Source organism: Carassius carassius, chromosome 2 (assembly GCF_963082965.1).
Source record: "Carassius carassius chromosome 2, fCarCar2.1, whole genome shotgun sequence".
Classification (NCBI taxonomy): domain Eukaryota; kingdom Metazoa; phylum Chordata; class Actinopteri; order Cypriniformes; family Cyprinidae; genus Carassius; species Carassius carassius.
This window is the reverse complement of record NC_081756.1, coordinates 40,435,537-40,463,535: the sequence shown is the minus strand read 5'-3', so window position 1 is coordinate 40,463,535 and position 27,999 is coordinate 40,435,537. Positions and strand designations below refer to the sequence as shown.

General features: G+C 40.6%; 1 protein-coding gene and 1 long non-coding RNA gene across 2 annotated transcripts; both read right to left on the bottom strand.

Moving 5' to 3' along the window:
• Nucleotides 1–3: 3 nt before the first annotated feature.
• LOC132109888 (uncharacterized) lies at nucleotides 4–27,994 on the bottom strand. Its single transcript, XR_009424566.1, has 3 exons — nucleotides 27,853–27,994; nucleotides 27,217–27,292; nucleotides 4–944 (listed from the first exon to the last, which is right to left on the bottom strand). It is a non-coding gene; the product is annotated as an uncharacterized LOC132109888 (long non-coding RNA).
• LOC132109870 (casein kinase II subunit beta) lies at nucleotides 6,864–7,594 on the bottom strand. Its single transcript, XM_059516269.1, has one exon. The coding sequence runs from the start codon at nucleotides 7,511–7,513 to the stop codon at nucleotides 6,866–6,868; it is 648 nt and encodes a 215-aa protein (XP_059372252.1). The 5' UTR covers nucleotides 7,514–7,594; the 3' UTR covers nucleotides 6,864–6,865.
• Nucleotides 27,995–27,999: the final 5 nt, after the last annotated feature.

Genomic DNA, 27,999 nt, shown 5'->3' with positions numbered 1-27,999 from the left:
GTATTTTACACCATGAATTTCTACACACTTACATAAAACTCATTCTGTAGTGCAATCACTTGAGTTTTCTGGACAACCCATCACAGACAAACTGTAATGAGCAATTCATATTATTATTATTATTTTTTTTTAATAATTGCACAGTGACTCAGATTTGACTGAATGTTTGCCCACGTCAGTACAGGACATAACTGAAGACACTAAAAGCCTACTGGGGGAATCTGGCAGCAAATGACACCCACATCTCATCAAACTTTAAGTTTTTAAATGCATCTATTGTGTATTAATGTGTATTTTGCCCCATGAATTTTCTATGCACTTGAGGAGATGCATTTATTTCCACAGTGCTTGTATGTGCCACAGTGCCAGTAAATGACATCAGATGGCAGTTTATGAGACTAATGAGCATAGGCAAAAATTATTTCCAACATGCACTCATCCAAGGCACTTTATTTCATTAATGTAAAGTTAGGTCTTTGAGATGGAATTTGCTTTCACTACGTTAATCTATGGGTCCATTACGGCTTCTCTAACAGATCTGATTTCCACTATGTGACTCTATGAGTCTGTGCGATTCATTTATCAGTGGATGCAATATAACAAAACTGATATCTTAAGGAAAAATGCTCAAATAAAAAAAATAAAAAAAACCTTTATAAATCAATCTCAACTGCAAATCAAACCCTGACGATGTCAACATGTGACATAAACAGGAACTTTGTTAGGTGTATAATCTACCTGCTTTCGTGTCGAGAGCACAGAGACACAGCAGGCACTTGGAGGCAGCTTCAGCAGTTGGACTTTGAGAGTTCATCAACTGAATCCAGGTTCAGAGGCGCTGCTTTCAGATCAGTTATCTGTAGATAGTGCTAACAGTGGAGGGCTGCCTGTAGATTGGTGACGAAACTCTCTGTCAGTCTCTGGATGCTGGCTTTATCGTGGGTCTGAAATGAAACAGGAGTTTCATCAAAGTCAAGTCTCAAATTGTAGCCTTCATTTTACTGAGCTTTATTTAGATGCATATCATTTGATATATGAATGGCAGAAAAACAGCAAGCACTTTCTGGAACTGGCAATCAGATTCAATTGGAATCAGACATTTCCAGAGTTTTCTGGAAAACCCATGACAGAAAACTTAGTAGTTTTTTTTATATATATATATATAATTGCACAGGAACTCAGATTTGACTCCAGTGTTTGCCCATGGCAGTACAGGACACAACTTAAAAAGCCAATCCATCTTAAAGCGCTTTAGCACACTTGCTGATTTGCGTGAACTTTAGTAGGCCGGGCCACATGGGAAATGAGGAGGAGGTCTGTGGTATCATAGACTTAAAAAACTAAAAATAAAATTAAATAAAATGCATATCCTCAAAAAAAAAGTAGAAGGTGAACCCAATCTTCCCCTTACCAGAAATTTTATCCACAATCAAAAGAAACCAATTTTGTATAAAGAAAAAGAGACAATTTCGAAACAAATATGTTTGCATAGTGACATTTACTACTCTAATACTACCTAATACTCATTTAAACATTCTATCAAGATTATTACTGTATAATTGTCATGAGAATTAGACATTTCTGCACAATTCCTTGAGAATTAATAAAAGCGGACTAATTAGTCAGTTAGCTCAACTTGACATGGTACCAAAATCAACAGGAAAAACAGGCTGTGATGTATTAAATTAAATTAAAATTACATTTATGCATTTAGCAGACGCTTTTATCCAAAGCGACTTACATTGCATTCATTCTAACAATTTTTCCTAACATGTGTTCCCAGGGATTATGATCACATGTATCCCCAAAACTTATCTTTGACTCAATAAAATTAGACGTACAGTAGCACCAGAAATATGCATGACTAAAGGAGTAATGATAATAGCAGCGCAGAAGAACTGACATTGATGTAGGAACCACTGGGGGACATTATTCTTGGCCTGATGACAGACTCTCACCTTGGTATCCAGTCCTGAGATAAAAACTGAGGGCACATTAAACATTCTGCTGTAGAAGGCAGATGAATAGTCCCTCATGGACCGCACTATCACCACATCCACATACCGAGGATCAGAGAAACCCTACAAAACAGCTTCATGTCAATATATGTAACAAACATTTGGGTATGTTTTTTTAATCGTCAGACAGCTCAGAACAAACTTGTTCACCTTATCTGGAGCCAGTGCTGCTCCGCGACCCAGAGCGATATTACTGAGCAGTTTGACAGCAGCTATCTCCCATCATGACCTTCGAGTAGCCGTTCTCACGGGCAATGTGCAGAATCAGGTGCTGTCTGTAACAATAAACATTTCTAAACTGAAACCTTTTTAGCAATGCATTGTTGAATTCTTGATTATGACTGGTTCAGTGATTCTACAATGCATTTGAGGTCATTAGTGGCATTATGCTATCATAAATATTCTGTAGTGTTATTTTAGTTAACTAAAGCTAAAACAAAGTGTTAGATTACCTACTAAACCAACATTATTTTTATTACATATAATAAAAATAAACAAAAATACTGGGGGTTCATGAGTTGACGAAAAGTTCAAAATTAAAGGAAAGCAAAATAAATAGTAAATTAAATAGTTTTTAATAAAAAATGATCAATTAAAACAAAATAACACTGAAAAATAATAATAATAAATAATAAATACTTCATTTGTCTAACTTCACGATTTGTTTAACTTCCACTAACCAGCATCATAGATTTTTTTGAACATGCAAATGTGTTGTGAAAGGGTTATTTCAAGCATGTATTTTAGGTCAACGGGATCTGTCTGACAAAAAAAAAAAAGTTTGTAAAGCACTATTCTAAAATATAAAATTCCACATATGCATTCTGTTAACACATTTAAGAAATGTAATCAAATTCCTGAATTTGTATTTGAACCTGCTATTTTTCTAAAAAGGTTAAATCAGACGAGTCTCTAAAATCTCTTAAAGGGGTCATATGATGCGATTTCAGTGTGTTTCAAGCCATTCGTGAATAGATAAGATCCCTAATGTTTCAAAGACTAAAGTCTTAAACCTAAAGAGGTATTCGAAATAAAAGTTAAGACTTTGAAGACAATAACTCCAAGGCACTCGAATATCTCATTGAAAAAATTAAAAAGCCTTTATTACATTCTTGGCTTGCTTTTTTTTAAAAATGGTGAGAGGTACACCTACGCGTTGCGGCTACATGCCTTCATCAGGGTGTGTATTACAAACAATGTCTCGGTTCATTTAACAACAGCTAATTAATCAAATTAGAAACACCTGGTCACTCTGTGTAAAGCAACTCAAAGAGAGAGGTAAAAAAAAAAGAAAAAAAAAGAAAGGAAATTCAAATTGCATCTCTTACACAAAAGTCATAAAGTGTGAAACTATCATTATAAATATAATAATATCAGCATAAATATAATGCATGAGACAAAAAAAAAAAAAAAATCAAACCATCTCACACAAAAATAATAAATCATGGAATTATCATCATAAATATAATGAATGAGAGACAAAAGAAAAAGAAAAAAAAAAACATTTCATTTAAGAAATGGTACAAAGTCTAACTCTCCGTTTAAGCCTGGACATGTAGTTGCTTTCAATGTATAAATCCAGAAAGACTCTCTCTGTAACAGCCTATTAGTCCTATCTCCTCCCCTGATTGATTTCGGGATATGTTCAATGCCAGTAATTTTTAATGTACTTGGATTACCATGATTCGCATCTCTATAGTGTAGGGCCATAGGGTATAATGGGTTGCAAACTCTAATCGCATTTTTATGCTCTGCTAATCTGGTCTTTAATTTTCTTGTAGTCATTCCTATATAGAAACAACCACATGGACACTCCAACTTATAGACCACGAATGAGGTATTACAATTAATAAATGATCTTATTTTAAATTCAGAACCAGAGGTTACATCTCTAAACACACCAGTCTTAACCATATTATCACAATGATTGCAATTACCACATCTGTAATTTCCTACACTTAAGCCTAACCAGGTATTTGATTTCCTAGCTGGAAGATGACTTCTCACAAGTTTATCTTTGATTGTAGGTGCTTTTCGAAACGCAATGGAAGGAGATTCAGGCATGACTTCTCTTAGATAAGGATCACTCATAACTATTTCCCAATTACTTTTTATAATTTTCTTAATTCTGTTAGCCTCTGTGCTATATTGTGTCACAAAATAAACTGAATTGTCTGACTCTTGTGATTCTTGTTTTTTTTGTAATAGCTCATCTCTACTCATATTTTTTACTTTGGTATATGCTTTATTAATCACCCTATCTTTATACCCTCGTTCCTTAAATCTTTGAGTCATATCTTGTGCCCTAATGTTAAAATCATCTTCCTTATCACATATTCTTTTTAACCTCTGGAACTGTCCCACTGGAATATTCTCAGTCATCCATAAGGGATGGAAACTGTCTGCTCTTAATATAGTATTTCTATCAGTTTCTTTTCTGAAAATAGTAGTATGTAACATCCCATCACTTTCTTTAAAAATGTTGATATCTAAAAAATGAATCTCAGTGTTAGAATACTCTAGACTCAACTTCAAATTAGCGTTGGTGTTATTTAGATATGTATGAAAAGACAGCAAATCAGCCTCTGAACCATTCCATATCAATATAATGTCATCTATATATCTTCCCCACCACTCAACATACTTCAAATAAGGATTTAAGTCAGAGAATACAAATCTCTTTTCCCAAAGTCCCAAATACAAATTCGCATAATTTGGGGCAAAACAGGCACCAATAGCTGTACCTTTAATTTGTTTATAGAATTCATTTTGAAACAAAAAGATGTTGTTATTAAATGTCCATTCTGCTAACTGTACAATAAAACAAGCAGGTGTCCTCTCAGTAGTTGATCTCGCATCTAGATAGTATGTTAGTGCTTCCAATCCATCTAAATGGTCTATGTTTGTATAAAGTGACTCTACATCCATAGTGACCAATATAGATGATTCTGTTGTTTTCAATTTTTTAAATGTTATTCAATACCTGGGTAGTATCCTGAATAAATGAAGGTTGTTTACAAACAATTGGTTTAATAAAGCTATCAACAAATTTTGAAGCTGGCTCTGTAATAGATTCATTACCGCTAATAATAGGCCTCCCTGGTGGATTTTCTAGATTTTTATGAATTTTTGGAAGCATATAAAAAGTAGGAATCCTAGGATTTTTACAAGAGAGAAATTCACACTCATTTTTTGAAATCCATCCCTCTTCTTCTGCATGTAATAAAATATCAGTCAGTTCTTTTTTAATTCCTTCTATTGGGTTGGATTTTAAGCGCTGGTAATACTCACAGTTCTGTAGTTGTCGCAAGGCTTCTTCAATATATTGTTGTCTACCCCATACTACAACAGCACCTCCCTTGTCCGCTCTTTTTATAACAAGATCCAGTTCAAAGCTTCTCCTTCTTCTTTTGAAAGGTTATGTTGTTTTCGTTTATTTGAAACAAAGATCTTGTCAATGTCATATGTTACTTTTTTGTAAAAGGAATTCAACGTTGGATTAGATACACATGGCATAAATGTTGACTTAGGTTTGAAGATTGTCTTCTTGTTGTAGGTACGAGTAGCTGCTTCAGATGTATAGTACCAAGCTTTAAGTTGAAGACTCCGATGAAACTTGAATAAGTCCACTTTAGTCTGGAAATCTTTTGCAGTATTAATTGGGGCATAAGTGAGGCCTTTTGACAAAACAGACATGCAACTTGCTGGCAGCGTGACATTTGAAATGTTGATCACCTCATCTCCTTTGTTCGGCTCCTGGTGTATCTGCCTTGTACTGGAGCTCTTGGTCGATCTCTTTCTTCCTCATCTCGTCTTCCGCTTTCTCGTCTTCTGAATCTCTGATGTGTCCTGGACTTGTTCTCTAAAAAATCTCTTCTGGGTGATGTCTCTGATACTGGACGGTCCTCATCACTGCTAGGTAAATTAAAGGACACTGACCTCTTTCTGGGAGTCTTCACATTCCATTGTGACCATGTGTAAACCTTCTGCTCTTTGTAATCATTTTCATCTCTTCCAAATTTGGCCAGCTTGTCTTGCTTGAGTTTTTTAGATAGTTGTTCTAATTCTTCTTTAAGTATCTCTTCAAATTGAGAAAGCGATTCATGCCCTTCTGATGTAATCTCTTGTTTGATTTTAACAATCTGCTTTTGCATTTCAGACTTCTGTTTCCTTGCTTCTTCAATTAATAGCAGCATCAGATCTTGGGAGCATTTATTTAATATTGCTTCCCATTTTTGTCTAAACTCTGTATCTCCATGACCAAACGAAGGAAAGTTTTTGATTCTGAGTCCTCTGGGAATCATATTTTCTCTCCAATAATCTGATAATGTAACCATGTGAAGAGGTAATCTTGATTCTTTTTCAGAATGTCTCTTTAATTCATAACACAGTTTTTTACAATCTACATGCTGTGGTCTATCTTCTTGACCCAACAGTGTATCTGTGACAATGATCTTCTCACCTTCTTCTTTAGAATAGGAAAAATAATTAGTCGTCATCTTGTGATGGAACAATTGTAGATCCCCAATAACGTCTACTTGACGGAGCAACTTCTGCACAAGACGATCCCTCAACGCCCTTAATTCTTCAAAGTAATGCAAAAACAAAAGTGCTGCATGGGGTATAAAGTCTCGGTGCTCTTTGGTTGTGGGATAGTAAATCTCTGAAGACAAGAACTCCAAGGCACTCGAATATCTCAGTGAAAAAATTAAAAAGCCTTTATTACATTCTTGGCTTGCTTTTTTTTTAAAAATGGTGAGAGGTACACCTACGCGTTGCGGCTACATGCCTTCATCAGGGTGTGTATTACAAACAATGTCTCAGCGAAACAGGTTACAAACAGGTTCTTAGCGGATGGCTTTGACAGGACTCTTGAAGCTGGAGGCTGCCTGCAGCTGTAGCTGGTAAGCCATTGGGTGAATCTTGAAACCATAGAGCCTGGGCACAAACTGGTTGGCAGGCCTCTTTGGCCGGTACTCGGGGTGCACCATGAAGAGCATGTGGGGGAAACCAGTTCCAAAATAGGCTCCATCGGTGTGATGGTGCCTGGACGACTTGGGTGTGTACACATCCATACACTTAGGGCAGTAGAGCTTCACCATGGCCTCGCCAGGAATATCAGAGAGCCCAATGGGCAGCATTGGCTGGTTCTCACAGTAAACACGAGGACAATAGCCAAAATCTCCCTGCTGGTACTTCTCCAGCATCTGGGCAATGCCACGGTTAGTGAGGATATAGCGCGCATGGATCAGTCCATACAGCATCTCAGCAGCCTGCTCGATCAGGTCACTCTGGTTAGGGTTGTCCTCCAGCTCCTCATCAGGTTCCAGATCCAGGATCATGTCAAGGGCTTGTCTGTAATGGGGAACTTGCTCATTGAGTCCCGTAAGATTAAACTTGTCCTGAATATAGTCCTCGTCTACCTCACAGAAGAACTCGTTTCCCCGTAGACCACAAAACCAAGAAATCCACGACACTTCCTCTGAGCTACTCATGTTGGGAAACTCAAGAATCTCCCGGGGTCGATGTTGGCCGCAGCGACACAACTGCACGCTGATTGGAGGCTAAGTTAAGACTTGTCCATGCCCTCCTAAAACTGCTCATTCAAACACACCCTCACGTCTACGTCACTATATGGGAAGATTTGCATAACAGCCCTCAAATGTTCACACAAAGTAAAAAGGTGTAACTTTGTTGTTGGTGCTACCACGCTGCCTCCATGTCGTGGAGACACTTTTTGTTTTGTTGTGAAAGCGAAAATACTTTGTTTGGCCTTACAAAAGAAGGCACAACTAGAAATCAGTGGTTAAGTTGTATTTACAACACTGTTCCAGAACAGTTCATCCTAAATATTCAGATGTGTGCAGTGCATTTTATGGAGGACTGTTTCGTGATCCTGGAAGAGAAACTACAATGCCGGCTGTTCTGACTCTCAGTCTGTAAGTATATTACATATTTAAAGGATTTGCCACTGGTGATTCAAACCGGAGTTTTGAGCAGTGTAGAGTAGAGCTTGTTGTTTGTCATTTCTCAGATCACAAATGCAGACATGGTTTTATGATGCGATGCATCACAACACGTAAAAAGACAGTACTAGTTAGTATTGTCACGGTACCAAAATTTCAGTATTCGGTACAGATACCAGTGAAAATCCACGGTTTTCGGGTACCAAAGAAAAACACAAAAATATGCTAATAAAAAAAGTTTAAGTTTTTCTACAAGTAAAATAATTATGAAAAACAGAAAACAAGTTTCACCCAAATTTTATTTGTCTTTTAATGAATTTTAAACACATTTAATTTTTTGGTAAATAAAGGGGATTTGCTATTAAAATAAAAAAATGTTAGAAATATTGTGTGATTTATTTCTTTAAAAAGTTTTATAAATTTTTTCAACAGTAGTAGCAGTATCACATACATTCTACTAAATAATAGTAATATTTCTAGATAGATATTGGCCAATCAGAGCACACCTGGCTTTTCAGAATGATGAGCTTTGTAAAAATCGATGCATTTAAGAAAGGCGGGGCATAGAGGAGAAACAATAATGTACATTGTGAAAAACAATGTTTTTTGAACCTTAAACCACATAAACACATTGCATTACACCAAATACACACAATAATGTTACTTTTAGCAACATCATATGACCCCTTTAATGCTGTCATACAGAAAAAGAGAGAGAAAGAAAAATGGTAATGAAACTACTCAACGGACAAGGCCCAAATAAAAATTTTAACTAAAAATTTAACCCAAATAGACTTAACTGTCTTAATAAACTGGCTAAAGACAGCAATTACTATATAAAGTGCTTTGTATCTTCCACTAAAATCATTGGGAATGAATACTTATTTTTCATACTGCACAGTGGATAAAGCCAGACACATCTCTTCTAGATTTCAATTGGAGAGCTGAATATTAAAAGGACACATTTTAGCAATATCCTCCATATACTGTCTTCTTAACTGTTAGTTATAGTTATAGGCTTCAGAACTGACTGAACACTCAAACAGACTTCAAACATCCAGTTCTTCAGTGATGATTCAGTCTAACGTCATGCAAAAGTGCATGAGCAAAGAAAGACTATGAAAGCATCAGGAATGTACCATAAAACTACTCAAGGAAGATGACTCAGCTTTTCATTGTCATAATATAAAAAATAAATAAGTAAAACACAAAGTGCTAATAGATCATCTTGTGCTTGACACTTTAAACGCAGTTTAGCTGTTTTTGCACTTCAAAGAGACGTTACTGCCTGTAAATCTACTAATAATCTAAAGTAGCTGAAATACAGTATAGTCAAGTAAATATTTGGAGAAATTAGCTACAATCAAGTAAGGTCTTACACTGGGTCCAACCAGACATGATTAATAAAAGCCATCTTTTACACGTGATAATGATAGTGACAATAAAATTTACCTCAGATATTGAAAATAACTTCAAGGCCTCTATGTGAACAAACAAGTATAACACTGCCTGCCAACACGCTCTTCTGACTGGCTGTGATTTGTTATTTAGTAGTGTCTTGCAGATGTGACGTGTTTGGTGTGGAAAATTGTTTGTTGCTAGAATCTTATCACTTTGCGACTGTGCATCATTTTGTGCTTTTCAGTTCTGATACAGCATTGGGCAAGGCTGCTCACAATTTAAAATAGTTTCTGAGTTGTATTTTTATGGCTAAAAATCAAGAAGGATCTCTATTAGTGTAAAAGGATCCAAGGTGAACAACTACATTTACTTACACTTAAAGGGTAAGTTCACCCAAAAAATTACTCGCCCTCAGTGGGCAGATTGAAAACCTGAGACACAGTCAAGGACAAAGAATTTCACCAGTCAGTCTCACTCACAACAAACAGTCAAAGTGATGCCCTGAAAGAACCACAGCTAATGGTGTGATTCATGTCATTTAAGTCTTGAATGATTATTTGATTTTAATTGGAACACAGATGTTAATGAGTTGGGTCTCAGACTGTTTACCGGCTCTAAAAGAACTATAAAGTAAGAGAAACGAGTCTCTGTGAAGATGCTCTTCAGCTGAACAATAGAGCATCACAGTCACTGAGAGAGCTTTGGTGCCGGAAGTAAATTTCCCATTCATTTCTCCCATTGACTTTCGGAAAAATCCGTATCTAAAGAGTTTTAGAGCATGTCTGAGGATAACCAGCTACGGCTGAACTCATAAGCATATAACATCATTTCGAGTGAAAAAATTAAGAGAAAATCCAAAAAGTCAAAGGTACTACAAGACTGTGTACATATTTTCATCTCGAGCGAAGGAACTACTCATCCCATAAACCACTGCGCCTCACTGAATTAGACTGAAGCCACAACCGCGAACCAGCCTTTTGAGCGACTTTATATAGTGAATGTGCAGTAATAGCCGTTCTTTCAGTATTAATCGTGTAAATAAATAGTGTTTTTAGATTTAAATAATCTAAAGTAGCTGAAATACAGTATAGTCAAGTAAATATTTGGAGAAATTAGCTACAATCAAGTAAGGTCTTACACTGGGTCCTAACCAGACATGATTAATAAAAGCCATCTTTTACACGTGATAATGATAGTGACAATAAAATTTACCTCAGATATTGAAAATAACTTCAAGGCCTCTATGTGAACAAACAAGTATAACACTGCCTGCCAACACGCTCTTCTGACTGGCTGTGATTTGTTATTGATTTAGTAGTGTCTTGCAGATGTGACGTGTTTGGTGTGGAAAATTGTAGTGTATAGTGTTTTGTATTGTGTATTGATTTTTATATTTATCATCGTGTATTTTATATTGTGTGCGTGTGTGAAAGCGGTAACGATAACGTCAGCAACATGGTGCAGTGCTTTGTACCTGACTGCAATCACCGCTCAGTCATCAACACATGTCGTTGCCATTACACAAATGTTCAGTAAATGCACAAAAAGGTATGCCTAGGCTAAATATTGTTTTGACAGTGGCATTATAAAATGCTTGATATGACTCATACCATATGAAGGCTACAGTAGCCTAGCTAAAGTGGACGATAATGCTAACGTTACCAACCTCCCTGCAAAACTTTGTAGGTCTTGTCCCTCATGCTGGCCCTTACAAAACCCACAAGCTGACCCTCGGACACGCTACACTCAACTAACTTTGCATGACCCTATCTGAAGTGGTTTTTACCCCTTTGAACACTTTTGTTTTCCTCCTTGAAAAAAGACATCATGCCAGCCAAGGAGATCATGATTGCACTGATAAGTCTACCATGCAAAAACGCAACACAGGTTTTTATTTTATTTTATTTTTTTAGTAATGACCTTCAGTCTTCACGGACCTTCGCGGAGTTTAACCAATACACGAGTTCCACCAATCAGATGTATCACTGTGGGATTGTTCAGGATTGTGGGTAATGAAGTACTTATCCAAGACATCATCATTATCTCAAAACAAGGTTAGTGCCCCATGAACCTTTGGCATTTATATGAGCATATACTATCGCTTAGTACAGCCGTAGCTGGTTTTAAGTCTACCATGTATGGTTACGTTTTTATGGCTTATACCCCAACTGTCAATGCAGAAATTGTATTGAATTTTTACTTCCGGCACCGGCTGTGGGTGGGACTGTGATGCTCTATAGACCTCTGCCGATCCTCTACACTCCAGCTATAAGCTCCGCCATCTAATAAATACCATGCACAATTTAAAATATCGCCAACCATTCAATGTTAAAAAAACAGGAATAATGTCCTACTTATCCAAGTCAAAGAGATTTACCATCAATGTATATGATTCCAGGCACAAATCTTATCTTTTTGAGAGCCTCCTGACTCTACAACATTTATTCATTACATTATGGGTCACCATACTTGGCTGAATGTCACGTCACTTTGAAAAAGAACAAAAAATATAATATTAACATATATATACATACATATATATATACATATATATATATATATATACACACACACACACATGCACACAAACAGATTCCTACATATAGTAATATTAAAGTAACACAAAACAAAGCAATGATAATTGTAGTAAATACAAATTAAATGTATACCCCAGATTATATCATAAAAAACATTTGAACTCTATATCCTCATTCAAACCTGGGTAATTAAGTGCATCCAAACGATGGATCCAAAATTACTCACGTTGGCTCAATTTGCGAATCCTATCACCACCTCTATTTAAAGGTCTAACATGTTCTAAAACCTCAATTTTTAGTAGAGAATCATTTTTGTTATGTTTATGTAAGAAATGTGTGGCCATATGGTAGTCTGGATTATTGGTACGAATAGCATACTTATGTTCAGCTAATCGATCACGCAAACGTCTCTTGGTTCTGCCTACATAAAATACATTCTTACATGGGCAAGATAAACGATATATAATGAAGGTGGTGTTGCAGTTAATAAAATCTCTGATTTTGTATACTTTATTGGATTTAAAATCCACAAAGTTTTTTGATGGGATAATGTTACTGCAATGAGGACAATTCATACATCGATATAAACCAATGGGTCTCTTGAGCCAATTTTCTTTTTTCTCAGGAGGAAGATAACTATGAACCAATTTATCACGAAGTGTCGGAGCTCTACGATACGTCACCAAAGGAGGTTGCGGAAAAATCTGTTGAAGTACAGGATCAGACTTGATAATGGCCCAGTTATCTAAAATAATACGTTTGATATGTCTAGCCTCCATACTATATTGTGTGACAAAAAAAGGGCAAGATTGAGTGTCTGTTTTGTGTACCTTCTTTATAAGGGTGTCGGCACGTTTTAATGATTGGGCTCTAGAACGTGCACGAGCAACAGTGTCTGATTTGTAAGCTCTTTTTATGAACCGTTCTGACATATTGTCCGCCTGTCTGGGTGGTGGGTGGTGTTGGTGCAGTGGATAATACATATGCCTTTGGTGTGAGAGACCCGGGTTCAAATCCACTGTGGGACACCAATGTGTCCCTGAGCAAGACACTTAACCCCTCGTTGCTCCAGAGGTGTGTGACCTCTGACATATGTAGCACTTGTAAGTTGCTTTGGATAAAACCGTCAGCTAGATGAATAAATGTAAATGTAAATGTCTCTCAAAATCAACATTATCATCACAAATATGGCGTAAATGTTGGAATTGGCCAAATGGTATGTTCTCAATAAGATGTGGAGGATGAAACGAATCAGCTCTAAGAATAGTATTTTTAGAGGTCTTTTTCCTAAAGATCGTGGTGTGTAACATACCATCTACATCAATAGAGATGGTCAAATCTAAAAAGTCAATTTTGTGTTTAGAATATTCAATAGATAATTTGATATTACTATTAATAGAGTTAAGGTATTGGTGAAACTTCAATACCTGAGTCTCAGTTCCATTGTAAAATGAAGAGTAAATCATCTATATAACGACCATACCAGGTAATACAATCATGAAAAGGATTAATCGGATTGAGTACATGTAATTTCTCCCATAATCCCAAATAAAGACAAGCATAATTTGGTGAAAAACAGCAACCCATGGGTACTCCAATTTTTTGTCTGTACAATTTATCAGTAAATATAAATACATTGTTGTGAATAATAAATTCAGTAAGTTGTACAATAAAATGAGATGGAGGTTTTGTATCAGTTCTCTCAGATATGAAGTGTCTTAAAGCATGCAGACCCTCCTCATGATCAATATTGGTATATAGCGATTCCACATCCATAGTAATTAAGTATTGAGAACCCACATTATCCAACTTAGACAGACTGTTTAGGACATCAACAGTATCCTCAATAAAATAGGGGAGAGTCTTAAAAAAGGGTTTGATGAAAAAATCAACAAATTTAGATGCTGGTTCAGTAAGTGTACCATTTCCCAAAATAATGGGTCGCCCAGGAGGATTATCAAAAGGAGGTTTATGTACTTTAGGTAATAAATAAAATGTAGCCAAAGCAGGGTATTCAACAGTCATATACCTCATTTCACTTTCAGTAATCCAATTAGAGTTATTGGCATGAGTTAAAATGTTATGAAAAGCATTAGTTAACTCAGACAAGGGATTAGTACAAATTCTTTCATAATGCTTGGTATCTAATTGTCTAGTTGCCTCTTGGATATACATCTCTTTGGATAAAACCACTACCGCCCCTCCTATTATATATCGGTTATCTTGCCCATGTAAGAATGTATTTTATGTAGGCAGAACCAAGAGACGTTTGCGTGATTGATTAGCTGAACATAAGTATGCTATTCGTATCAATAATCCAGACTACCATATGGCCACACATTTCTTACATAAACATAACAAAAATGATTCTCTACTAAAAATTGAGGTTTTAGAACATGTTAGACCTTTAAATAGAGGTGGTGATAGGATTCGCAAATTGAGCCAACGCGAGTCATTTTGGATCCATCGTTTGCATGCACTTAATTACCCAGGTTTGAATGAGGATATAGAGTTCAAATGTTTTTTATGATATAGTCTTTTATATAGTTTTATATAGATCTGGGGTATACATTTAATTTGTATTTACTACATTTATCATTGCTTTGTTTTGTGTTACTTTAATATTACTATATGTAGGTATCCGTCTGTGTGCATGTATATGTGTGTGTGTATATATATATATATATATATATATATATATATATATATATATATATATATATATATATATATATATATATATATATATATGTATGTTAATATTATATTTTTTGGTCTTTTTGCATTGTCCCTTTTTTGTCTTTTTAGTTTCCTGATCACATACACCTGATTACCCGTATGTTGATATTGCACTTAATTAGTCCACTAATTGCTTATTGATGATGGGAGTGGTTTGGAGTATTTTTATGTGTGAGCACACCAATTGTGATTATCACTTTGCCCTGAGGAAGACCATTGCGGTCGAAACATGTCGGCATTTTAATTTTGATATTGGCCATACCACAATAAAGGCTTCTTAACATTTACCTTCTCCACCCGAATTCTTTTTGAGTGCCTGGGACCTGTGTTTTTTTCATTCTATATTGCTTCCCCATTCCCAGAGCACCTACTACGAGTTCTTATCTCACCGGAGCGCCGGGTTGAATCATTTTCTATTAACCTCAAATTATTATATTGATATTATTGAACTCAAGTTTAGCTGTAACTAATATATTAAATATATTAAGTGAAAATTCCTTTAAAGTGATGTGACATTCAGGCAAGTATGGTGACCCATACTCAGAATTTGTGCTCTGCATTTAACCCATCCAAAGTGCACACACACACAGCAGTGAACACAAACAAACCATGAACACACACCCGTGGGCAGTGGGCAGCTATTTATGCTGCGGCACCCGGGGAGCAATTTTGGGTTTGGTGCCTTGCTCAAGGGCACCTAAGTCATGGTATTGCCGGCCCAAGATTCGAACCAACAACCCTAGGGTTAGGAGTCAAACTCTCTAACCACTAGGCCACAACTTCCCCATTAGGCCACGACTTCGCCTTTAGCTTTGATTACGACATGCATTCGCCATGGCATCATTTCGATAGGCTTCTGCAATGTCATAACATTTTTTCCTGTCCAGAGTCGCATACATTTTTCGTCAAGATCTTGTATTGATAATGGAAGAATTGGACCACTGTTCAAAGTCTTCTCCAGCACATCCCAAAGATTCTTAATGGGGTTAAGGTCTGACTCTGGACCCTCTGGTGGCCAATCCATGTGTTAAAATGATGTTGTTGCATGCTCCCTGAACCACTTTTTCACAATTTGAGTCCGATGAATCCTGATTCCTGGCAAGGTCATCTTGGAATATCCCCATGCCACCAGGGAAGAAAAAATTAATTGATGGAATAACCTGGTCATTCAATATATTTAGGTAGTCAGCTGACCTCATTCTTTGGGCACATATTCATGCATGCAGTAACTATCCAATGGGAGGATCTTACCTATTTGCTTAGTTAAATCCAGGAGGTGACCTTTTTGTTTTGGACAGGCAGTGTATATTTATACTGTAATTTTTCTCAGACAATGTTTCTTCTCTTCTACAATATCCTACACACAAGAGTGGCTCAACTCATCTGCAGAGATTAAAAATGGTATCAAAAGTTCAGAAGGTTGTTGCAATGTTTATTATGCATTTTTGTATTTTGTATAAATATTTTCATGTCTTTTAGGTATCCTGCGAGACTTATGATGAGGCTATGAGGAAGAAGTTTTAATAGTTGCACTCTAGAAATGTCCAGCTGAAATACTCACGGTTGTGGCAAAAAAGCCTAAGAGAGGCAACACCAGTGTTGGGAAGGTTACTTTGGAAATGTAATAGGTTACAGATTACAAGTTACCCTGTTTAAAATGTAATAGTAGTGTAACTTTTTCAATTACTTTATTAAAGTAATGTAACTAATTACTTTTGAGTACTTTTTGATTACTTTTGTAAATTTGTGAAAATTAAAGAATAATAAATAAAAGCATATACATCAGCTTAAATACAGTTATCTAATAAGCATGTGACGTATTCTGTGTAATAAACTCCTGAAACATTGGTGTTTTTTTTTAAACTGCTGTCTCTTTGTATATGATGATAGTTTTCTCAAAATAAGTAAAATGCACATGAAGTGACACAGAGCAGTTCTAGAAATTATATTTATGTGCTCGTGTACTCCTATATTGAGGCAGCAGAGGTTGAAAACACTGCGAGCTTCAGTAGGCCTATGTGTAGTAAATGAAACCATGTCTTTGCCATTAATTTACAGGAGAGACTGGAAAATTCAAACTCATACAAACAAATTCATGGACAAAACTATTTTTTATCTATTTTAAATCTTTAATTTGGGGACATGCAAAATAATCAAAAGTTCTCTCCTGAACTGCACCTTCACTTCCATTTTTCTCTTCAGTCTCTTTATTTTGCCCTGTTATCCATCTCTCTCGTGACTTTAATACTCAAGATTGAACAAAACTATACTTTACAATACAATACTCTCTACAATACTACAATATCTTTATAGAAAAATCCTATATATAATCCATATTTTTCCCTTACAAAAATTAACCATGCTTTTATTAGCCTATATAAAAGTAAAATAACCTTGAGTCATTTTTTTTTTTTTTTTTTTGCAAATGGATTTGTATTTATTTTTAAATAAATACATTTGTAAAATAATTTTACATTTTTGGTTATCACAGTTAAACAATAGTAACCATTTTCTCTGGATGTATAGTTAAATATTAAAACGTTAATTTTCGTAAGGGTTGTGTTGTTGTCTGTCGTAGTTCCCCCTAAACCTATAAAAAAAATCTGATTTTTTTTTCAGCTAAATTACTACTGTATCATTACAACAGATAATAATGATGTCCTTTATATAGTATTTTGAGTGATGACTGATGAGCAACGTGCTGCTGCTTGATTAAATAAATAAAAAAACAAAGACAAAAAAGCATCTTTACAGATGAAACTGACCTGAAACCCTGAACAGTAGTTCTGCTTCTCTGCTCCAGCAGTACACTCTATTCTTTCTTTCTTTCTTTCTCTTTCTCTTTCTCTCTCTCTCTCTCTCTCTCTCTCTCTCTCTCTCGCATTGATTACTCTGAGTCTGATCCAAACCGTTTGGCGGAGGCGCGGAGAGCGCGCGAGTCATGAACAATTCATGACTTATTAGAGATTTAATTATCAAATGGCGGATTCGCAAATGATCGCTGATTCAAGTGTACTGACCTACTTTTGATTTAGTCATCCAAAATGTGGCATATTCCGTCCGCGTTAGGCATTTCGTTTTTATGACTGGATTCTACGAACCAGACTGTATTTCCGCATCCCGGAAATTATTAGGGCGGTATGTCTCAGAATAGTCAGTGCAATTTGGGAAATAAATCAGTTAAATCTGTATGTGGATGCGTGTAAATATTCAAATGTAATCCCCTTTGTAATCGTTAAAAATTTCATAAGTAACTGTAATTTAATTACTCATTTTTTCGTAGTAACTGTAACTAATTACAGTTACAATAATTTTGTAATTAAATTACGTAACGCAGTTACATGTAACTAGTTACTCCCCAACACTGGGCAACACTAACTTCAGAAATCGACATGAAGTAACTTCTTAAATGGACTATTAGCCTGTAGTGATTATTGTCAACAACACTTTTTTTGCGGTTGTTGGTCAACAGGGACAAACACAGAAAGAGCATTGTGGAGGACAGAAATGGTGGAACTCAATGTAAGATGAGGAAGGTGCTGTTGATGTGGATCCACACAGGATCTACAGTGAGGAATGGAGTCACAAAGGTGTGAATGGCCTCTGAAAAAAAGTGTTCTGGGGGGATTACCTGCCATGGCAAAAAATTGCTGTTGCACGGAAGAGTACCGCAGAAACATACAACCAAATTGGTACATATTCTGCAGTATACGGACCCATGGTATTTCCCGTGCCTGGTCAGTAATACTCCCAGATTTTTCTGAAAATTTGCAGTGTGTACAGGAGTTTACTGGTCCATATAGACATCTTTTCATGCAGTGTGTGTCAAAGCAGCTTGACAAATATAAACTGTGACAGTAGAGGAGGGGTAAAAAATAATTCTTGAGAGAAACCGTACTCGGTTACTAAACGTAACCTCGGTTCTCTCTAGAAGAGCGAACGAGTACTGCGTCTTAGCTAAGACGCTACGGGAAAAGTCTCTTTTCACGAAATACTGAAGCAAAAAATTATCCTTAATTTTGTATTTTTGTAAAGCGCATTTGCAGCAGTACACAGCCATAGGCGAGACGGCTCGTTCGCTCATTGGCTTGTTCTGCGGCAACTGCACAGCCTATCGAGCGCGGGCTGATGCAACATCAGACCAATAAGGGCGCTTCGCGCCCTTCTTGCCACTTCCCGCCGAAACGGGTGTGGCCCAACCTATAAAAGGAGCTCGAAAAGGCTGACTCACCTGATTTATTTCATCGCCGAAGCGAACCAGAGTGAATCGTGCGCACGGCAGAGAACGCAGTACTCGTTCGCTCTTCTAGAGAGAACCGAGGTTACGTTTAGTAACCGAGTACGTTCTCTTACGAGAGCTCTCTCGTACTGCGTCTTAGCTAAGACGCTACGGGAACCCAGTGTAAAACGCCGTGCGCGCAGGGATCACACACCAATAAACCTGAAGCAACGCCCAGGATTTACAGTGCACAGTCACCTGAGGGACTCACAGAGAGTCCAGGACAGAAAAGGGAAAAAGCCCTCCGTCCCATATCTAGCAGCATCCGTAGATGCGGCAATATGACGTCACACAGCCGAGGCAAGGCCTGACCAATGTGGCAATGCGGGTCTTACGCAATACTGCCCATATAACAGTCGGCAGCGCATAGCGCTCGTGAACTCAGAATTCCCCTCAGGGCCCTGATTCGCCTATACCGACAGCAGCCTGGCTTGCAAGGCGGGAACCTCCAGGTTATAGAACCTGATAAATGTAGACGGCGAGGCCCAACCTGCCGCCATACATATATCCTGCAAGGAGATCCCAGTAGACCACGCCCACGACGAGGCGATGCCTCTTGTGGAGTGTGCTCTGACGCCCAACGGGCACTGAAGGCCCCTGGAAGCGTAAGCTAACGCTATGGCGTCAACTATCCATCTGGATAGAGTCTGTCTCGAAACAGCCATTCCCTTGGAACGCCCACCGAACGAGACAAATAGCTGCTCCGTCTGCCGAAAGGCAGCAGAGCGAGACACATAAGCTCTTAAAACCCTGACAGGGCAAAGAAGACTCGAGTCTCCATCCTCCCCTGACACCGGCAGGGCAGACAGGGCAATAACCTGAGCCCGAAACGGTGTGTTGAGGGATTTCGGCACATAACCGTGCCTAGGTTTGAGTATGACTCTTGAGTCATTGGGCCCAAACTCCAAGCACGACTGGCTCACCGAGAGCGCGTGCAAATCACCCACACACTTCACAGAAGCGAGAGCCAACAAGAATACTGTCTTGAACGACAGATGCTGAAGGCTAATCGATTGGATAGGCTTGAAAGGGGGACCTTTCAAGGCCTCCAAAACCGCCGCGAGGTCCCACATAGGGACTGACGGAGGTCTGGGAGGATTCAGCCTCCTAGCTCCTCTGAGGAACCGGATGACTAAATCATTCCTTCCTATTGACTGACCGGACGCCGTTTCAGAAAACGCCGCGATGGCAGCCACATAAACTTTGAGCACGGATGGGGCTCTGCCCTTATCCAACAGCTCCTGAAGGAAGGAGAGGACCTCCGTCACCTCACAACTAAGGGGTGAATAACCTCGAGCTGTGCACCAGCTGGAGAACACCGACCACTTCGAGGCATACAGACGTCGTGTCGACGGAGCTCTAGCCTGAGTGATGGTATTTAGCACTCTCACTGCGAGATCAGCGGGTAACCATTGAGTGCCCATACATAGAGGGACCACAACTCCGGTTGAGGGTGCCAAATCGAGCCCCTGGCCTGCGAGAGGAGGTCTCTCCTCAATGGTACCGGCCACGGGGCGACATCTGCTAACTGCATCAAATCTGGGAACAATGGTTGGTTCTTCCAAAGAGGTGCTACAAGCAGTATTGAACATCTCGTTTCTCTCACCCGTTCTATCACCTCTGGAAGGAGGGAGACGGGAGGGAACGCATAAAGCGGGCAGCACGGCCATCTCCGTGACAGCGTGCTTTCATTCTTGGAAAAGAACGCGGGGCAGTGAGCGTCTTCGTGGGACGCAAAGAGGTCCACCTCCGCCATGCCAAATCTCTGCCACAACAGCCGGACTGTTTGCGGGTGTAGAGACCATTCGCCCGTAGGAACATTGCCCCTGGACAGCCTGTCTGGACCCAGATTCTGCAGTCCAGGCACATGCACTGCTCTCAGCGAGCACACGTTGCGCTGAGCCCAAATCAGGAGGCGTTCCGTCAGCCTGCACAGGTTTCGGGACCCGAGACCGACCTGGCGATTTATGTAGGACACCACGGACATGTTGTCCGAACGGACTATGACGTGGTGATCCTTGATATGGGGACAAAAGCGCGTCAGCGCGTTCTCCACTGCCAGCATTTCCAGGCAGTTGATATGATGGAGCTTTTCCCATTCTGACCATAGGCCAAAGGACGGTCTGCCTTCGAGCAGCGCTCCCCATCCCGAAGTGGAGGCGTCCGTCGACACCATTTTCACACTCGGGGAAGTCCCCAGGCTTACACCTGATCGGTACCAGCCGTTCGCTGTCCAAGGTGCTAGAGCCGCAACACAGCTCTGATCGACCTTGAAATGCAGCCGGCCAGACGCCCACGCTCTGCGCGGCACCCGAGCCTTCAGCCAGAACTGCAGGGGGCGCATGCGGAGCAGGCCCAGCCGCAGAACCGGAGATGCTGAGGCCATGAAACCCAGCATCTTTTGACAATGTTTGAGCGACACAGTCGCTCCACAGCGGAAAGAACTCGCTGCACGCTGAATGCCCATCGCGCGCTGTGGTGACAGCCGCGCCGTCATGGAACACGAGTTCAGAACTATACCCAGAAACAGGATCATCTGACTGGGGTTCAGCGAACTCTTCACCCGAGCTTCTCGAGGTGATCGAGTAAAACGGCTCTGTGGTCCATGAGCTCCGCTCATGATCGGGCCAGAACCAGCCAGTCGTCCAAATAATTCAGCACTCGTGTGCCTCTGAGTCTAAGAGGAGCGAGCGCTGCAGCCATGCACCTCGTAAACGTACGAGGAGCTACGGACAAGCCGAATGGCAGGACTGCAAACTGGTATGCCTGGCCCTCGAAGGCGAATCTCAAATATCGCCTGTGGTTTGACGCTATCTGTATTTGAAAATACGCGTCCTTCAGATCTATTGACATGAACCAGTCCCCTCTGCGAATCTGCGCGAGGAGCTTCCTGGTCGTGAGCATTTTGAAACTGCGTTTCATCAATGCCTGTTCAGCTGTCTTAGATCCAGTATGGGCCGGAGACCCCCGTCTCTCTTGGGCACCAGAAAGTATCTGCTGTACAGCCCCCCCTCGCTTTGAGACACAGGCTCTACAGCCCCTTTGCTCAACAGTTTTGATATTTCGGCCCGAAGTATGTGTGCTACTTCTGTTTTGACCGTAGTTTCGACGCGCGCTGAAAAGCACGGTGGGCGTCGAGAAAACTGTAGCGTGTAGCCTCTCTTTATAATGCCTAGCACCCAATCCGAAACCCCTGGAAGCACTGACCATGCATTTGCATGAATGGCTAAGGGCTGGATGCGAAACGCGCTCTGTTGACTGGGCAACGGCGGCGCTCGAGTGTGCTGCGCATCTGAGGCGGGGAGCGCGTTGATCACAGCGGGCAGATCGCTCTTCCTCGACCCCGTTCCGGCGCTTAACCGACTGGAGGGAGGCTGAGCGGGTCCCGTGGGACTCGATATATCTGCGAGTAACCGTGGGCTGCATGTGTGCACTTTTACCACTTTAAACTCGCTGTCTGCCTGTGCAGAATGTACGTGCACGGGCCTCGTTTTTACAGAAGCCCCGCGCCGTATGTGACATAGTGTATGTGGGCACTGGGAAGTGGGCACGTTTACTATGCGGCGCGCTCGACCGATCTGTGTTGATCTTATGTGCGCTAGCCCTGTGTGCAGGGCTGTGCTTATATGTGGAGATGGGCACTGGGTAGTGGGCATCGTCACTGCATTTATAGCACCATCGGCCGTGGCCGGACGAGCACGCACGGGTTTCGTTTTTACAGAAACCACATGACGCGTGTGACATAGTAATAGTGGGCACTGAGGGGTGGGCACGTTTACTATGCAGTGTGCGCGACCGACTTGAGTCGACATTATGGGCGCAGGCCCTGTGTGCAGGGCTGTGCTTACATGTGGAGATGGGCACTGAGGAGTGGGCATCGTCACTACATTTATAGCACCATCGGCCGTGGCCGGACGAACGTGCACGGGTTTTGTTTTTACAGAAACCACATGACGCGTGTGACAGTGATTGTGGGCACTGAGGAGTGGGCACGTCTACTATGTAGTGCGCGTGATCGACTTGAGTCGCTTTTATAGGCGCGAGCCCTGTGTGAAGGGCTGTGCTTATATGCGGAGATGGGCACTGAGCAGTGGGCATCGTCACTTCATTTATAGCACCATCGGCCGTGGCCGGGACACCAGAAATTACACCTTTTTCGGGAAATATCTGGGTAGCCGTGATAACGGTTTTCGTGTGCAGGCAAGCGGGCAACCGTACAGGCTTGCGCATTGCAAACAACGCTGAAACAGTCACAATCTCTGGAAACTGAAACAGCGGAGCGCTTAGGTGAGAGCCCGGCCGCAGCGGAACTCGTACACCGGCGCTTCGATGAAGCAGCCATCGTGTGTAGTGCCGACGCAGCGTCATGCAGCATGCGTAGATGGCTTTCCCAGGATGGCTTCGGGGCTCCCGGCCTCACCGTAATCCTCTGCCGCGGTCCCCGCGGCGCGGGGCGACGGCCAGTAGAGCGAGAACGGGGGTCTCGAGCTGCGTTGCTGAAGCTGTTGTGATAACGGCTTTTGTGTGCAGGCAAGCGGGCAACTGTGCAGGCTTGCGCATTGCAGAAAACGCTGAGACAGTCACAATTCCTGGAACTGAAACAGCGGCGCGCTTGGGTGAGAGCTCGGCCACAGCGGAACTCGTACACCTGCGCTTCGATGAAGCAGCCATCGTTAGTAGCGCCGACGCAGCGTCACACAATCGTTAGTAGCGCCGACGCAGCGTCACACAGGAGGCTTTAGATGGCAACACCGCTTTTGCCGCCGTCCAGCAGAGGGCGGACAAAGGTGCGTCGCTATCGCCTGTTCCACCGGCGGAAGTGAGTGGTAGTTCCTGTTTTTAGCATCATCAGTGTGGAGAATGCTAGTGAGACAGACGAACGAGTTCGTGCTGAATATGGAGCGTTCCAAGCCTTCGCCACCTCTTCGTGAAGCTCAGGAAGAAATGAGGCGGGCTTTGAGAAGTACGCTCATCCGAAAGGGAAATACCATCCAGCCGGGAACGAGAGGGGGGGGCGCTGGTGCAAACCACTCGCGGCCGAGACTCATCGCGGCCAACACGATCATTCGCCCCGGCTCCTTCTCGATGTCAGCTCGTCTGCTGGGCTTCTGAGCAGAAGGCGCGAGATCCTCGGAGCTCGCCCAGCCCTCACTGCCCGAAGCTAGCAGAGAGCGCGTGTCCTCTTCCCCCGACGCGGCCCTGAGATCGACTTCCTCGGACGACGCGCCGGCAAACAGCGGGCGCTGCCCACCGGGAAGCGATGCAGGGGGGGCCGGTGAAGCAGGGCGAACCGGCGAGCTCGGTTGAGCTGAAGACGGTTCCGGAATCCGCTGGAAGCGATGCTTTTACGGCGCCTCAGCGCAGCGGAGAATGCAGGCTCAGAGAAAAAGGCCAGGCGAGTCCTCAGAGTCACCATGGCAACAGCTCGCAGTGGGGGCATCCGCCGTCAGCGAGCGAGCGCTGCATGATCTTCACCCAGGCAGGAGACACAGATGACGTACCGGTCTCCCTCGCTGAGTGGGGCTCTGACGAGCCGCAGGAAGGCATCTTAAAAAAGACGCGAGCTCTTTTACGAGTGTGTGTCGCAGGGCGAACACACACACACACATAAAGAACAGCTTGTATATAACAGGATTGAAAGGATATAGGCGCCGGATAGCGCAGCAGGAACGGCAATGGAAGGCGGCGATGCCAGCAGCTTCAGAATGGCTCGTCCTGCTGATGTGCTTTCTCAGACGGCGCTTGCTTCCTCCGTGATCCAGCGATGCGTGAGCTTCGCTGAAGAGATGAAAAATCAGGTGAGTCAGCCTTTTCGAGCTCCTTTTATAGGTTGGGCCACACCCGTTTCGGCGGGAAGTGGCAAGAAGGGCGCGAAGCGCCCTTATTGGTCTGATGTTGCATCAGCCCGCGCTCGATAGGCTGTGCAGTTGCCGCAGAACAAGCCAATGAGCGAACGAGCCGTCTCGCCTATGGCTGTGTACTGCTGCAAATGCGCTTTACAAAAATACAAAATTAAGGATAATTTTTTGCTTCAGTATTTCGTGAAAAGAGACTTTTCCCGTAGCGTCTTAGCTAAGACGCAGTACGAGAGAGCTCTCGTAAGAGAACAGGTTCAGTAGGTGTCCAGTTTTTATTTGTCCAAAATGATCTACAAATAAAATAAACCAAACTAGAAACGGAGAGACTGCTGGAAGATGGTACTGTAGCTTGTTTTACATGGTGTCAAGCTTGTTCTATATGGTAGCTCAATCAGACTATATACTTTTGAGGTCACTGTCGACCTGTCAAATTATCTTGGCCAAGCTATTAAGAGCTGGTAGACCACTTTAAGTTTTATGCAAAAAAGCTACAGTGTTCCTAAATCCACCTTCACCACCTTACACAACTATGGCTCATTATATTTCAGAAGAGTTTATGGAGAGCAAGAAAAAAATAATGTATTTACCTCTTGAACTTGTGCGAACATCGAGCAAGAAGCTGCGCCACCAGAAACAGCAAGAAGAACCTAAGAAGAGCAATTAGTGTGAAGGCCAGTGAACAAACAACTCATTTAAGTTCAACTGAAACTGAAAGATGTTGAAGGATCTAAGGATCAGATAACAACCTAAGCACGTAGCTTCAAGAGAGCAACCATACATTTGTGTTGGGTTTTATTTTATGCTTTTGATTATTAATTCAAGCATTTATTTCATTTAAGCATTTATTTCGTTTTTATTTTATATATTACATTACTTATTATTTCCATGCTCTTGCAATGCTTGTTATTGTTGTTAAATTTTATTCTTTTGTGGTTTCATGGGTTTTTTATTTAGTAAGAGATAAGAGAATGTCTAAATCTGTTTTTTTTTTTTTTTTTTACAAGACATGTTGAGAAGTAGTAATTTTTTCATTGATTTTTGGTTCTTTAAAATAATACGTTAAATTTGTGCTCATCAGACAAAGTACATGATGAAGTGTAGTTCTGTCGAAGTTCGGCCAAAGTTCATACAAAGTCTGAAAACATACACAACTAAGATTATTCAATAAACCCCTGATTATTTTAATTATCATCATTAGGGCACCAAAAATAAAAAAATAAAAAAATACAATTTTGTTAACTGATTTTGGATGCAAGACTAAATGGACATACAGGTGCATCTCAATAAATTAGAATGTCGTGGAAAAGTTCATTTATTTCAGTAATTCAACTCAAATTGTGAAACTTAAATTCAATGCAAACTGACTGAAGTAGTTTAAGTCTTTGGTTTTTTTAATTGTGATGATTTTGGCTCACATTTAACAAAAATCTCATCGAATTAGAATACTTCATAAGACCAATTAAAAAATAAAAACATTTTTAGTGAACTGTTGGCCTTCTGGAAAGTATGTTCATTTACTGTACATGTACTCAATACTTGGTAGGGGCTCCTTTTGCTTTAATTACTGTCTCAATTCAGCGTGGCATGGGGTGATCAGTTTGTGGCACTGCTGAGGTGGTATGGAAGCCCAGGATTCTTTGACAGTGGTTTTCACCTCAGTATTTGAACAAGCTATTGGTCTCTTGTTTCTCATTTTCCTCTTGACAATACTCCATAGATTCTCTCTGGGGTTCAGGTCTGGTGAGTTTGCTGGCCAGTCAAGCACACCAACACCATCATTTAACCAACCTTTGGTGCTTTTTGCAGTGTGGGCAGGAGCCAAATCCTGCTGGAAAATGAAATCAGCATCTTCAAAAAGCTGGTCAGCAGAAAGAAGCATGAAGTGCTCCAAAATTTCTTGGTAAACGGGTGCAGTGACTTTGCCATTGCACCCCAAATCATCACATACTGTGGAAACTTAACACTGGACTTCAAGCAACGTGGGCTGTGAGCTTCTCCACCCTTCCTCCAGACTTTAGGACCTTGGTTTCCAAATAAAATACAAAACTTCTGAAAAGAGGACTTTGGACCACTGGGCAACAGTCCAGTTCTTCTTCTCCTTAGCCCAGCTCTGACGTTGTCTGTGGTTCAGGAGTGGCTTAACAAGAGGAATATGACAACTGTAGCCAAATTCCTTGACACGTCTGTGTGTGTTGGCTCTTGATGCATTGACCCCAGCCTCAGTCCATTCCTTTTGAAGTTCAATCAAATTCTTGAATCAATTTTGCTTGACAATCCTCATAAGGCTGCGGTTCTCTCAGCTGGTTGTGCATCTTTTTCTTCCACACTTTTTCCTTTCACTCAACTTTCTGTTAACATGCTTGGATACAGCACTCTGTGAACATCCAGCTTCTTTGGCAGTGAATGTTTGTGGCTTACCCTCCTTTTGAAGGTTGTCAATGATTGTTTTCTTGACAAACTGTCAGATCAGGAGTCTTCCCCATGATTGTATAGCCTAGTGAACCAAACAGAAAGACCATTTTGAAGGCTCAGGAAACCTTTGCAGGTGTTTTGAGTTGATTAACTGATTGGCATGTCACCATATTCTAATTTGTGTGGATTGGTGGGTTTTTGTTAAATGTGAGCCAAAATCACCACTATTAAAAGAACCATAGAATTAAACTACTTCAGTCTGTGTGCACTGAATCTATTTAATACACAAGTTTCAGAATTTGAGCTGAATTACTGAAATAAATGAACTTTTTCATGACATTTTAATTTATTGAGATGCACCTGTATTTTGACAGGGTCTGGTAAAAGAGTCTGGATCTAATATTCCTGGCGTGGAGATTCTATCATTTTTGGTCAGTAATATATTGTAACAGTATAGCAATGTCAATAAAAACAGCTTGATTTAAAGAGAACATAACTAGAAAAAAAAAATTATACATTTAATTATTAATAATTCCCTGATATTTTCAGGTTTTCAATTACTGTGGAACTCATTTAATTTCCAATAAAACAGAGGAAGTCAAGAGACATGCTATCTCTACATTATTTTTTTTTTATATATACCTTTTCCTGGGGAAAGATGACACGATTCTTTCCCAATCCCAACATGGTCCGAAATTTGTGTATGAAGTACTCCTTGAAGCAGGACCTAATAAACATATACGTTTTTGGACGAGACTGCATCACAAAGTACAAATGACAAGTTTAAAA

Excerpts from the sequence above, each read along its gene's own strand:
- LOC132109870 (XM_059516269.1), bottom strand. The coding sequence starts at position 7,513 with ATGAGTAGCTCAGAGGAAGTGTCGTGGATTTCTTGGTTTTGTGGTCTA.